Here is a 14,495-nt window from a genome sequence, read left to right as displayed (position 1 = left end):
GGTTTACTATAAACCCCAGGGCAATTCCTTCCCCCCCGCTTGCTAGGCTGGTTTCAGGCTGGTCAGGCCCAAAACTGCACTCCTTTGTTTCTCTCTCCCAAGACCCATCAAGGCTATACTACACCCCCCCATGCCAAGGCCATAACTACACAGTAAAAATACCAGAAGATAAGTGCCTCCCACGGAAGCAGAGAGGGAAGGAAAGAGAAAGAAAATAATTTTGCAGCCAGATTTATAGGGATGCAGTATTTATGGGAAAAAAATACAAGGATTACACCTCCTGGACACTCTAGCTCCCATAGGTCTCAACTCAGTGGCCCTCTTAAAGGCACCTAGGCTCAAACGGCCACAGAGAGCATTAAAGAGAGGATGTCGTGAAATAAGCCCAGAAGATGGCATGTTAAATAGGAGGGTCTGGCAGCTATTGTTCAAAGCTGTAAATTAGCAAGGCACTGAGAGGAATTTCAGTGTGCCCTTGGAAATTCAGTTCTTTAGATAAAATACAGATGTCTCTTTGGCATAGAGAAGGACAAATGCAACTCCTTACATGCACCTCAAGTAGCGTTCTGAATAGTTAAAGACCTACTATTAGCCTAAGTGTAAATAGAGCTTTTGGATACAGCATCTGGGGTCGTGAAGGAACTTTTTATGAAACCTGAAGAGACAGATTATGTCTAGCCCTAGTATTACACATAAAGGGGCTTCCCTCTATTTACTGAACTGGAGGTCAGCTGTATCCCTGTTGCCTCTTTGGAATTGTTTTCTCATATTATCCTCATGGTGCCCATAATTCTACAGGAGGTGACTTAGGATGCAGGGCTGCAGCATGGAGCTTGGCTGTAGCTTGGTTTAAAGTGCCTGGAAGGAATATTACATCTCCATTATACTAACTCACTTAAAGAAGGTCTCCTAAGACCCAGTTTTCATCTATCCATGTCTTAAGAGGCAGAGTTCCACCTTCTGCTAATGGAAAATGAGCAAGAGACTCCAAATTATTGCATTGTATTCTCTCCTGCATGGAGTTTTCCTCAGGAAGAAAATGAGACTCTGCAGCCTGAAGACATTTGCTCCCAAAAACTCTTTGTGTTCAAACAAAGTCAAGGAATGTAGGCTGTGGCCTTAGATGCCAGGACTGTGCCTTTCCAGTAGTGGAGCAAGGTGGAAGTGAGATCATCTATTTATGACCTGCAGTTGATAGAACAGGAATACTCATGTGTCTTGATTCCGCTTCAACACAGCCAAGTCCACTTAAAGTAAGCCCCCGAGTAAAATGGATTGTTTCATCAAATAGAAACATTTGTATTTATTTCCTTCATTTGCTTATGTGTGAAAACAGTTACAATGGGAGCACTGAGCTGTTCCAAGTACAATTCAGTCTTCTCCATTTCAGCAGGGCCAGAAGAACCCACTTGCTGTTTAAGTAAGTTTTTCTACCTGTCCAAGTAACTGACTCACCTAGGCCTCTGAGTGTATCACACACATGCTGTCTCCATGACAGATAATGGAGTGTCTCATGGAGCTGGCACACCAGTCCAAGCTGGAAGGTGGGACTTCTTGGAGGTGGTGCTAAAACTCTGCAAGAACCTCAGAGTGGGATGATACCTTTGGATTTCTAAATAAACGGGCAGCTCCCAAAGGGGCTTGCTGAAAAAAATGCTTTCTGTTCATGTGGGTAAATACAAGTGCCTGGCTTGATGCATCCCCACTCAAAAACTGACTTCTAGGTACACTGGTGGTACTAATGCAGTGAGCTGTGTTGACATTTCACAATATTTGGAGTACCAAGACACAAAGCTCAAGTTTCTCTTATGCTGCCTATTCTTAGTCTGTTTCATCTTCATTCATTTACTACCTATTTCTACATCTGTTTCCTGTCTTTTTGCTTGCTTCTTTACAGCATTAAGCCTATATATTTGTTTTTCTTCCCCATCTTGACTGCTTTATTCTGCTCCCTAATAACTTCAGGTTGTAATGTGAAATCATCAAACCATGCAGATGTAATCTATTCAAAACAGCACCCCAAATGCACCTACATATATACACACACACATATATATGTCTACATATATAGATATGCACTGATCTACAATGATTCATGTTGTATCTAATATAGCATATATATTACAATATAGAAGTCACTGTATGACTTCACAGATAACAGCCAATATGCATTCTCTTTGTCACATTCCATACAGCTCCAGGCAATGCAATCAGGATGCCTTTTGGACCAAGACAACCCCATAGCAGCAGCCTCTGCTATGCTGTACCTCTAGCAGCAGGGCAGGTTCTGTGGTAATTCCAAGGAGCCCTGGTAGTTTCAGTGGGATTGAGAACTCCTCTCAGCTGTTTTTTTTTTCCCTAAGTAGTTCAGAAAGTCTTGTCTTTCAATATGCTGGTGTAGTTGTTATTTACCATCCTGTCACTTGGATTCAAAATACCAGGGAAATTATCAGTTCAGGGAAGACAGAAGCAGGCCCAGGAATTTATGCATGGTGTGGGCTGCTGGTGATCTCCCACAAGTTTAAAACGCTTATATATGTAACATACATTATGGCATATGAGGTATCACAGAGCATCAGATGACTTCATATGGCTGGCTCTTGTACTGCACTTTGGGATGAAAGTCTCAGGATGATTTCAGCAAAGCTTGGCAAGATTATTTACGAGTGAGTGCTGCTTCCTCAGATCTGGCCATCTTATTTTTGTTTTCTAACACCATGGACAAGAGGCCAGAGCAGCTGAAGCACTGCCACTGAGCACAGCTAGGAAATTGTTCCAAACATCCATTTCTGGACATCCTCTTTCTTGTGCACAAATGCAGTCAGTGCATGACACAATTTAAACATTTCTTGGGCTACTGCAGAAGCTTTGAGGCTGTTTCAGAAATGCACTGGGCTTAGGCGTATTGACTACCCTCCCAAATGCAGGAATCCAGATGTATTTTGGAGCTGATGAAACAAACATTTCTTTGTTTCACAGAATCACTTAGAATCCTAGCGTGGCGGGGAGATCATCTAGTCCAATCCTCCTGCTAAAGCAGGGTCACCCAGAGCAAACTGCCCAGGATCACAATGTCCAGGTGGGTTTGGAATTTCTCCAGAGAAGGAGAATCCACAACCTCTCTGGGCAGACTGGTCCAGTACTGTCACCCTCACAGAAAAGAAGTTTCTCCTCATGTTCAGATGCAAGCACCTGAGTTCCAGTTTGTGCCCGTTGCCCCTTGTCCCGTCATGGAGCACCACTGAAAAGTGACTGGCACCATTCTGTTGCACCTCACCCTGTAGCTACTGATGGGCATGGAGAAGATCCCCTCTCAGTCTGCTCTTCTCCAGGCTAAACATCCCCAAGTCTCTCAGACTTTCCTTGTCAGAGAGATGCTCCAGTTCCTCCTCCATCTTCATAGCCTTTGCTGGACTCTCTCCAGTAGTTCCTTGTCTTTCTTGAACTGGGGAGTCCAGAACTGGACACAGAACTCCAGAAGTAGTCAGGCAGAAGTTTTTTACTGGGATCAAGCTTCCACTAGCAACCTCTGAGGGCAGTCCACGCACCACGAAATGAACAAACACCGGTGCAAGTCTGGAAGAGCCCTTACAGTCCACGCACCGGAGACGGTACAAACACCTCCGCCGCCGGGAGGCTGGGCCAAGCAGGGCCGGGCAGGGCCGGGAGGAGCGGGGAGGAGGCCTATAGAGAATCGCGAGGCGGCCACCGAGGAGGCGCGGAGGACTCAGGCGGGGTGCCGGCGGCTCCTCCACGCCCAGGACCGCCGCTTAAAACCGGCGCCGAAAGGTGTGGCTTTGCTTTTCCTCTGCCGGAGGGGAGGAGAAGGGACAGGGACCTCCGCTCTTGCTGCCGCCGAGTCCTTCTTCTCCAGCCGCCGCCACCGCCGCCGCCCGCCCTCCACCGCGCCGAGCTTCGCCCCTGCCCACCCCTCCACCTGCAGGCCGCGCAGATCCCCGGCGCCCGGCCTTTCTCCGGCTCTCGGTGGGCTGAGAGAACGAGGCAGTCCCGCGGCAGGCTCTCCCGGGAGTGAATGCCTTTCCCCTCGTCGACTCTGCCTCAGTGTTCTCCCCGTCGCGTCCCACCTGATTCCCTGTCCTCGCACACTCCCCCGTCGCCATGAGCATCAACGGCGGCTCGCACCCGCGGATCAACACCTTGGGCCGGATGGCGCGGGCAGACTCGGGCACCGACGTGCGCTACGAGATGAGCTCCCATGTGGTGGGGGGCGGCGGCGGCGGCACTCACACCCACAAGACGTACTATTACCAGAAGACCTACGGCGGGGACTATGCTTCCGACGGATACGGGTAGGTGCGGGCCGGAGTGAGGGAGCGGACTTCGAGAGCCCCCCAGCCGCCCCTGCCGGTCCCCGGCCCCGCCTTGGGAGATCGACCCTGAGCCACTCAGCTTTCAAGTCTTTTTCCACCCCCTCCCCGCCCCCCCCGCTCCGAGGTGCCCGACTCCTAAAAAAGCGTTTAAATGCAAGCAAAGTATTCGTTTTTAATTTTATTTTTAAAGTTTTTGTAAAAAAAAAACCCAACACCCAAACTTTTGTCGGGGAGTCTTCCTGAAGATATTAAAAGGGCAAAGAGAGAGCGGTAACCCCAGTGCCTCCCCTTTGCACTCTGGTGTCTGTGCTGGCTGTGCCGACTCAACACTCCTCTGCTGATAAACTCCCTCTTGGCTCGGTGACGCAAAACGAGCTATACTGTGCTAAATTACCTCCTACATCCAGGCCCAGCTCTCACTGCCCCCCCCAGCAGTTGCATAACTAGAGCTATAAAATAATTTTAAGTAGTGGGAATCGTTCTCTTGTTCATCTTGTTGTGTTTGGTTAGGGTTTTATTTCCTTTTTTTTTGTTTTTTTTTTCCCCCTTTCTGCTTGTGGAAGGCCCAGGTGTTTAAGCTATGGTCCTCTTAGGCAACAATCCCTGACTCGGTGGCTGGGGAGCAAAGATGTATGACAAGCAGCATCAGTCTGCTTTCCTCTCCTTTCTGCTCCACTCACTTGCCCCGTTGCTTCAATCACAGATCATTTAGGCAGGGTGCCACTGTGAACCTTTGTTTGAAAAGCACCAGCTTTCCTGGATGTAGCTGTATTGATGTGCACAGATTAGTTCTGGCAGAGTTTTTTGAGCAAAGCCGTGCTCTGAACATATGAAAAGCCAGTGCAGTGGGCACGAAGATGTCTTTGGTAATCCCCATGGCTGGGAGCTCATGGGACTGAAAAGCTGGCAGCGCTTACTGAAGCAAACGGCACCTATACAAAATGCTGCTGATGGTTACTAATTTTTACTTGTGGAATGGCCCTGTTAAACCCATTTTATTGATGCCAGTGACTTAGGAATTGATTTAGAAGTGCTATCATGTAATTTGTGTTAGAATTTAAGCCCTAATTTTATGGCTGGTATGCCATGATTAGCTTGCAGAAGGATGAGAATTATACATTTTGTAGTAAATGGACAGATAAGAACAGGTTTCATTGTATCAAGCAGATATATAATGGCTGTAGAGAACTGAGGTTTCCGTAGAGAACATGGAGAGCTCTGATTAGATATGGTGGACCTCTTGCTTGTGGACCACTAAATGAAAGACAAAACTTGCATTCTACCTCATTTTGGTTTATTGTTTTGCCTGGTCCATATTTCTTCGTTGGACTTTCAGTTTGGTGTGTGCAGTTAAGGTAATTACAGTGAGTTGTATCTGGAAGATGGCTGCTTACTGTCAGAGTAGTATAAGAATCCCTATTTATTGCTAGATTAGAACAATATTTTATCATGGGAGAGTGCGCACACTGAGACTCCAAGTGCTCTTGCCGTGTGAGGATTTGTTTTGCTCCACTGCAGATACCTCTGGTGTTTACAGGAGACAGACATGAAAAATGAATGGCATAGCATGCTACTTCCTGGCCTTTCTCTTCTTGCAGGGTTTACTCTGATGCAGCTATATTGGATTCACTGAACTGACTTCCGTATTACTCCTGGCTTTCACTCGAGAATACAAAGCTTCCTTTAATTTCTCTTTCTTCGTATTTTCAACCACAGTTTGTTAGGCTCTTCTCTCTTAGGTATTCAGTGGTGGTATAGCAAGAGTGGAGAGGTTAACAACCATAGATTGACATCCTTTAATTTACTCTTTACAACATAATATTAATTCCTCCTTTTTGGGAAAGCTTATCTGGCAAGGAGGCTGCAATGAAATGTATTCAGATTTACCGTGAGGCTTCTGCATGGAACTAACGACCTCAGTTAATGAGGTAACTGGACTTTAATTTTAAATGCAGTAGGATTAAACTTAGGGTCTAGTCTTGTAAGTTTTGGGGTGTATTCTGTGGAACAAGTCTGTGCTGCGTATTTCATTACTCACCGAGCAATAGAAGACGCTCCCTCCCCTTAGGGCCCAGCAAGGTGCTTTTACAACATTCCTGTTTTTTTTCTGGCTTGGGAACTCAGGATGAGCTTGGCTCAAGTACAGATATTCTTCTTGAGGGTGAGTCACATACTTAAAAACTGCCAATTCATCAGTCAAGTATTTATCAGTGTCTTTGCTATGGAGAGCTAAAATCTGATACACTGGGAGCAAAGGGGGAAAAAGTGGCAGTTTTACTTGTCATTGCTGAGATTAGGGGGGAAAAATAGACAAGGATTCCTGGTCACCATGTCATACAAGAATAAATTAATGTACACAGTTCTGCCTAAGAGTCTAACTGCTGTGCTTTGAGTTGGAAAGTCACACCCTGTGCCCTGACTTCACTTTCAGGAATGAAAAGACAAAGTAAAGGTGGAAAAAACTGATTCAAAGTTGTGGTTTTACCTTTCCCATCAGTTTCACAGGGATCTACAGGGTCCTGGCCAAGCTGAGTAGTGGTAGGGATGGCATGGTATAACATCCCTTCTGAGCTGCTCTTACCGGCACTGCTCGGAGTTGGGGAGATAGTGGTGGTGGTGGTGAAACTGCACAGCAACAAGCAAAACCTTGGGCGGATCAGGAGGGAGGAACGTGACCAAATGGCTGCCAAATACCTACCATGCCAGCAGAGCTTGTGCTGTGCTCAAGCTGGCCAAGAAACAGGTTTCAGCAATAGCTTATATTGCTGCCACATCATGAGGCAAAGAACAGGTCCTAACTCACCTTTTCATAGCTACCTGCATGTGATTTCAAACTAGATACCTTTACAGGTGTGAAAGTCTGTCTCAAGAGAGGGGTTTGCTAGCTTTTGAATGCAGTGGAAATGTATTTCTGTAGTGCAGGCTGGATCCTGCATTTGGCATCTCCCTGTCCCAGAGCTGGAGGTGAGAGAGGCAGTGTGTCCACAGCCCACTGCACTGGGCAGAAATGGTGCTGTTGCTTCAGGTGATTAATTCCACTGAGAAAAAGCTTGTGGATTTTCTGTGAATAGGTGAGGCAGGATCCCTTGTGAATCCCTCTTGAGTTCCTAAGGCATGCAGCCTCAAGAGTCCTATGATTTCATTGGTGACTTAAAGTTGTTGCACATTTCTAGTGGTAGTTAGAGCCCAATCGTGCAAGATGCAGGCATCTTTTGAGATTCCCTGTCATAGCCCCTTAGTCTATGTGCACAGTTGGCAGATGGGACTAGTTTGTTGAGGCTGTGATGTGCCCAAACTTATCCTAGGAAGAGAAGAGACATAAGGGGAGAACCCAGTTACTAAGCTCTGTGATTTCTGTTGCTTCCATTCCCCTTCTTTGAGGGAGGAAGGAAAAGGAAATGCTCTGTAATTTTAATCCCTGATTATATTCTTATGGATATTGTTATTTGCCACCTTTTGCCACCGTGTGCCTGCATGTTTTCATGGCACACACACAACTGGCAGGCAGTGGCAAATAGGTGGTGGTTTAGCTCTGTGTGTGCTGGGAACGCAGATTCCAGGTCAGGTTTTTCTTGTAACTTGCCCACCCTGAGCATATCAGGTAATCCCTTGTTGAATCTGTTGCTTGTTCAAACAAGTTTGTGTGGCTGAGGAGGAGGTGGGGAAGAAAACGAAATGCATTTATTTTGCTCTTGGTTTTGTTTAGTAGGAGTCAACTCAATCGTTTGGATCTGCAAAAAGAGCTTTTTGAAAGCTTCCTTTGCAGTTTGAATGGAAAATCAAAAAGCTTTGATTTTTTTAAAAGGCAAAAAGTTTTGTGGAGTAATCAGAAAATTCAACAAGGATTATTCTAATTTGTTTTAAGTCAGATCTTTGGGCCAAGAGTGTCTCCTTTGTGATTCCAAAGCTTCAAGGAGATGTGAAGCTACTGTAAGCCTCTGCAAAGCTGCTGGATGTGCTTCTGTGTCTCCTTCACCCTATTTCTCCAGCTGCTAATTGCTCTCCAGATAACACAGCAGATTCTTGATGTGTGCTAAAGGAAAGCAGAAACCAGCCAGCCTCAACTGCAGGCACAAATTTTTGTTGGGGATGTGCAGGTCTTCAGCAGCAGGAGGCAAATGAGAAAGCAGAGTCACGGAAGGGAACTTAGCTTTCTTCCTCACCCCTAGTGTGCTGCAGCCATGGTGACTCAGTTGGACCTGTACAGAGGATGTATAATTTTCTCAAAACATACCACTCAGGAGGTCTTCCAGCTGCTTGAATAAGTCAGTGGCAGCTGTAGATAGTTCTGCTGTGTTCCAGGGATGTACACACTCACTGTTGGTTTGCCATGTCTGGCTCAACTCATAACTCATTGAATGGCCTCAAGAATGTTCCTCAGTACCTGTTCATAAAAAGCAGAAATAGTTATTTTCTTGTTTCTGTAGAGCTGAATGTCTTGTGAGGGTCACTGACACCACTTTTCAGTTAGGTGTAATCCTAGTTCAGTACCGGGGTAGGGTTTGAGGCAACAGTTAACTGGGAATTTGATGGTAGCAGGCACACTGAAACCTGCTGTTGAGTTTACACTGACCTCCACATAAAGGGAGAAAAACTCATTTGGAGTGTCTTACATCTCTGGCAAGTGCAGATGACTCTCTTGGGTAGCCTACATGTTATGGACCGTATTTTTGCCATGTCCAAAGTGTATTTACCCAGAACACTTCATGCACAGGCACCGAGCAGGACAGGAAAGGTCTTCATGGTTTCCCTGTGCTTCCAAGAGCTTTTTAAAGCAGAAACCCTCCCAGAGGTGTTGCCTGTGTAAGCGTGCTCAGTAGTGTAGGTGTGTTTTACACCTGGTGACATAGCCAGGATGAATTATCACCCAACTTAATGTGTATTTATAGGTAGGACAAGGGGCAATAGCTCTAAAGAAGAGCAGGGTAGGCTTAGACTGGACAATAGGAAGAAGTTCTTTACCGCGAGGATCATGAGACACTGGAAAATGTTGCCCAGAGAACTTGTGGACTCCTCATCCCTGGAAGTGTTTAAGACCAGGCTGGATGAGGCATTGAGCAACCTGGTCTAGTAGGAGGCTATTGAGAAGACTAAGAAGGGATCTCATCAATGTGTATAAATATCTGAGGGGTGGGTGTCAAGTGGAGGGGGTCAAGCTCTTTTTGGTGGTTCACAGTAATAAGATAAGGAACAACGGGTTCAAGCTTGAAGATAGAAGATTTCACCTCAACATAGGAGAAACTTCTTTACAGTGAGGGTGACGGAGCACTGAAACAGGCTGCCCAGGGAAGTTGTGGAGTCTCCTTCTCTGGAGACTTTTGAAACCCACCGGGATGCATTCCTGTGCAAACTACCCTAAGTGATCCTGCTTTGGCAGGGGGATTGGATCTGATGATCTCTTGAGGTCCCTTCCAACCTCTAATACACTGTGATACTGTTGAGGTGTCCCTGCACATGGCAGGGTGGGTGGAATTAGGTGATCTTTAAGGTCACTTCCAACTCAAACTATTCTATGATTCTAAGGTAAAGACTGAATTTAGCTCAGGTGAAGTATTTTGGAGCATGGAGATGTTGTCTGAGTTTTACCACTCTGCCCAAATCCTGCTGGCAGCAGGGCTTGGCTGTCCTTATTTCTCTGAAAGAGCAGAAGCAGGGTGCAGCAAAGGAGCAGTGTATTCTGCCTAGGCATGCAACAAGCAGGGTGGCTTCTGTATGGAATGATGACAGCATGAAGGTGCTGTGACTTTCCCAGAGCTCTTCTGGCCATAGAATCATCAGAACAGTTGTATGATTCAGTTGGAAAAGATGGAAAAGATGATCAAGTCCAACCATTAGTAGAGTAGAGAGATACAGGGCTATGTCTGAAGATAACAAATAAAAGTGATTCATCTGAGTTTGGAAGTATTATCATTTTAAAGCAAAGACTCTTCACCTCTTTCTTTCCCTTTGTTCCTTTAATAGTTAATGACTGTTAAAGTGAAGTAATTTTAATAACTTAGCTTTTTGAAATTCATGAGTTGCCTTCAAAATAGATGTCATGGTCTAATATTCTGTGTTATAGGCACAAATAGGTAGGAAGGTCTGGAGGAGTCCAGACTGTTTCACTCAGCAGTGTTCTGCAGGGTTTTCAAACCCAAAGCAGTGCCTCTAACAGTCAGACGATTGCAAATGTTTGTTTATTATCAGGACTCCCTGCACTCTTGTGTGTGCTAAAAGACCAAGCTCTCTTTTTTGCCCTGGATGCTGGATTTACAGGCATGCAGTAAACCAAGTGAAGAACCTGCCTATGTTTTCACTGCATGGTGTGCCCCAGTGTTTCCTGCAGCAGGATCCTCCTCTCAGCTTCCAGCTTAAAATGCAGCAAGAATTCAAACCAAATTAAATCCATTGTAGCAGCAGGAGCTGTTACAATGACCAAACATTGCCTTCAATTCACTCAGTTTCATGTAAACAAAATTGAATGAAGCAATAGAGACATTGGGAAAATGGCATCTGTAGTAATTCCTTTAATCTGTGTCCTGGGAGGATTTTGAAGGTCCTACATCCTTGTGAGAGACATAAATGTATTTATAGATGGGATCTAGCTTACATGGTTGTACTTTGAAAATGCATCTTTGTTCTTGCCTCCATGTTATGATGCTGTGCAGCATGTTAAGGGTTTAGGGTTTGCCTTGAGTTTTTTTGGTTCAGTATTTTTTGTGTTGGATATGGTTTTCCTTTGCCTGTTTCCTTCTGCTGCGAGATTTGATGTCTGCTTACTCTGCTTTGGGGTTTCTGCTTTGATCTGTTCATTCCTATTAAAGGACTTTTGGCTTCAGTAAGAGGAATGTTATACTGAGGGCCTTTGAAACTGCTTATGAAGTACTCTCCTGGTACATGGATGAAGAGTATTTAATCTGTGTCCTTGTGAGATTGTGCTTCTGCCCTCTGATGTATCAGTTGGTGTATGCTGAGGTATTGCCATGCTACGTGGTTTTAGTTTCTAAATTCAGGGATTGATTTATGGCCTTCTTGCATGTATTTGTACAGCTAAATCCTCTTTGGATGTGAAGTCTTTGAGTTCTGTTGATTGGGTGGAGTTACACCATCAAACTCGCTCCTGTACTGGCATCTGCTGTCTCTGGCTGTGCCCCATGTAGTTCCATTTGATCAGCTCATGGTTTTCAAAGCCACTGTCATCAACTGCCTTTACAAGGCCACTACATTTTCACCCCTCATCCAAGTACTGACCTAAGGATTTTGACTAGTAAAGCAGTCAGTTGTTTAACTGGTTATGCCTTTACCTAGTGGACTGGAGAGCCTTAAACACTTTGCTGCTTCCTTCTTGTGAAGGTCCCCATGAACTGTCAACAAAACCTTGTGTGTCTTTGTTTGAAGATCTAAAGAGTGTGTGCTTAAGCCTTCTGCTTCAAGGCATCTGCTCCTACCCTTGAAACCATTTTGTACATCTGTATTAAGCCATCTTTGGTTTTACAGCCTTTGGAGAACAATTCTAGATGGGGTATATTTTTTTGTGCTTGAGGGTGGTGAGACACTGGTGCAGGTTGCCCAGAGAGGTGGTAGATGCCCCATCCTGGAAAGCTCTGAGCAACCTGATCTAGTTGAAGATGACCTTGTTTAATGCTGGGTGTGTGTGTGTGACTAGATGTCCTTTAAAGGTCCCTTGCAACCTAAAGCAAATGATATGATTCAAGCATTATTGAGATGAACACAAAATACTTACAATTCTATTTCTGCTATCTTTTTAATTGTTTGAGTAGATAGGTATATTTCAAAATACCTTTTCTTCAACATTTCTTAATGTGTTAACTGAGACAGCTGTTTGGAGCTCCTTTCAGTGTAAAGTGAACTGATACCTTTGAGGTAAGCAAAGTTGCACTGAAGCCAGTAGAAATACACTGGATTATTACAGCACAAGTCTGGTGACCATCCGTAGTTCTGGCTTTAATTGATATCCAGCATTTATAGCTGTCAGGAGGACATGGAATGATTGGAGTGGGTCCAGAGGAAAGAACACAAAGATGATCTGAGGGCTAGAGCACTTCTGCTGTGAAGACTGGGGTTCTTCAGCCTGGAGGAGAGAAGGGTCCAGGGAGCAGCCTTCCAGGGGCTTTAAGGTGCCTCAAAGAGAGCTGCAGGGGGACTTATTACAAAGGCATGAAGTGACAGCATGAGGGATAATGGATTCAACTGGAAGAAGCTAGATTTAGATTAGGTATTAGAAAGAAAATCTTCCCTCTGATGGTGGTGAGGCACTGGAACAGGCTACCCAGAGAAATTGTGGAGGCTCCAAGCCTGGCATTGTTCAAGGCCAGATTGACTGGGGCCTTTATCAGTCTGGTCTAGTAGGAAGTGTCCCTGCCTATGGCACAGGGGTTGGAACTAGATGATCTTTAATGTCCCTTTCAACACAAGCCATCCTGTGATTCTATGAGTGAAGAAGCAATTGGAGAAAAGATACCTTTCTGATGCTCAAAAAAAGAGAACATTGCCTGGCAGGCTTCTCTCTCTTCTTTGTTATATTTCATTCATGAGAATAATTGTGGATATAATTAAATGTAAACTTCAGATGCAGTCAAATACACCACAGCCATGCCTGAGGAGAAGGAATGATTTCTAAAACGAAGCTGATGGGAAGACTGGCACCAAATCAGACACATTGTTATCCACAAGCGTTTCCTTTAAGCTGTTTCCAAGAGATGCAGGGTGCATAGCACAGGGGGGTGCAGCAGCTGTGTACAGTTTAAGTCACGCAGTGATTCTCCAGTCCTGTCTTTGAGTCTTTTTTTCCCCAGGTGTTGAGGGAAGCTGGTGAAAAGTTACTCTGACATTTTGCACTTTCTCAAGAAGAGCTGATAGGAGCAGGACAGGCTGACGGAGCACCAGCTGCACACACTGCAGAAGAGCTCTTCAAGATACATCATTGAGCATTTCTCAAGGACAACTCTGCTGAGGCTTTTTACATTGTCACAGTTCCTTTTGTGGAGGCCTGTCAGAGGTTGTTGAAGTCACAAAATGGTGGTGTGCTGAGGATTGGAAGGGACCTATGGGGATCATCTAGTTCAAACCCACTGCTAAAGCAGAGTCACCCAGAGCAGGTTGCCCTGGATCACGTTCAGGTGGGTTTGGAGTCTCTGCAGAGAAGGAACCTCCAGAACCTGTCCGGGTATTTTTCAGTGAAACCTCCTATGTCCCAGTTTGTGCCCTTTGTCCTGTCACTGGGCACCACTGAAAAGAGTCTGGGCCCCATCTTCTTGACCCCCACCCTTTAGCTCTTGATAAGCCTTGAGAAGATAGCCTCTCAGTTTTCCTTTTTTCCAGGCTAAACAGCCCCAAGTCTCTCTGCCTTTCCTCATCAGAGAGATGCTCCAGTCCCCTCAGCACCTTTGTAGCCTCCACTGGACTCTCTCCAGTAGTTCCCTGTCTCTCAATCAGTGAAAAGTCAGAAGGAAGTTTTTCAGTGAATCCAGGTGACTTGCTGGCTCTGAGCTGGACAGGTTTGCAGTGGTCTTACAGATGTGTTGTATGGAAGGCTTGAATCTTCAGTGATCCATAATGGAAAAGGCTACTGGCTGTGAGCACAGGAGTTAGAAAAGTGGGCAAGACTTGGAAGCTTCTTAGTTTCTTACGGTCTGTTAGTAGTGGTTTCTTTTAGTTTCATTGTCAAGTGCCTGGGTTTGGGAGCTGCCTGAGCTTGCCTGGAAGCTCTGATTGTATCAGCAAGGAATGGTTGCTTGCTTGAAGCACCTCACCCACATTCAACTAGCAGTGGCTCGCTTTGGTGGCCAGCTCCCAAATGCTGGATAAGCAACCTTCTGGCTGTAGGGATATAGTAGATAATGTGAAAAGACAAAAGTAATGATCCTGTTGGCAGTCTTGGGTTTTTCCCCCACTAGTTGTGAAGTTTTACCTGGAACCCCCAAACTCCCACCTTATTTATTTATAGGAAAGTAACTCACTCCAGTCCTCAAACTCTGTGTTTGCAAGCTTGTGAATCTTGTAATTTCTTCTTGAGACGCTGCACTAGCTTCATGCTGATACAAGAGCCCTTCACATACTTGTATGGATTTGTGTGCTCATGCCTTTGTGTAGCACAGGATCCTGCTTTCTTTTTGTGCTCTGATATTTGATGGCTGGTGTAATAGGTTGTGCGTTAACATCATG

General features: G+C 45.3%; 1 protein-coding gene across 3 annotated transcripts in view; it reads left to right on the top strand.

Annotated features, from left to right (window-relative positions):
- Nucleotides 1–3,859: 3,859 nt before the first annotated feature.
- DSP (desmoplakin) overlaps nt 3,860–14,495 on the top strand; it is a 42,190-nt gene continuing 31,554 nt past the window's right edge. For all 3 annotated transcript variants that reach the window (XM_054164070.1, XM_054164069.1, XM_054164068.1), the window contains exon 1: nt 3,860–4,310. In XM_054164070.1, coding sequence (XP_054020045.1) covers nt 4,120–4,310 — 191 coding nt within the window. In that variant the 5' untranslated portion in view covers nt 3,860–4,119. The remainder of the gene's footprint in view (nt 4,311–14,495) is intronic.

This window comes from Dryobates pubescens, chromosome 9 (genome assembly GCF_014839835.1).
Source record: "Dryobates pubescens isolate bDryPub1 chromosome 9, bDryPub1.pri, whole genome shotgun sequence".
In the NCBI taxonomy this organism is placed as follows: Eukaryota; Metazoa; Chordata; class Aves; order Piciformes; family Picidae; genus Dryobates; species Dryobates pubescens.
The sequence above is the reverse complement of the archived record's forward strand: the minus strand, read 5'-3'. Positions and strand labels throughout refer to the sequence as shown.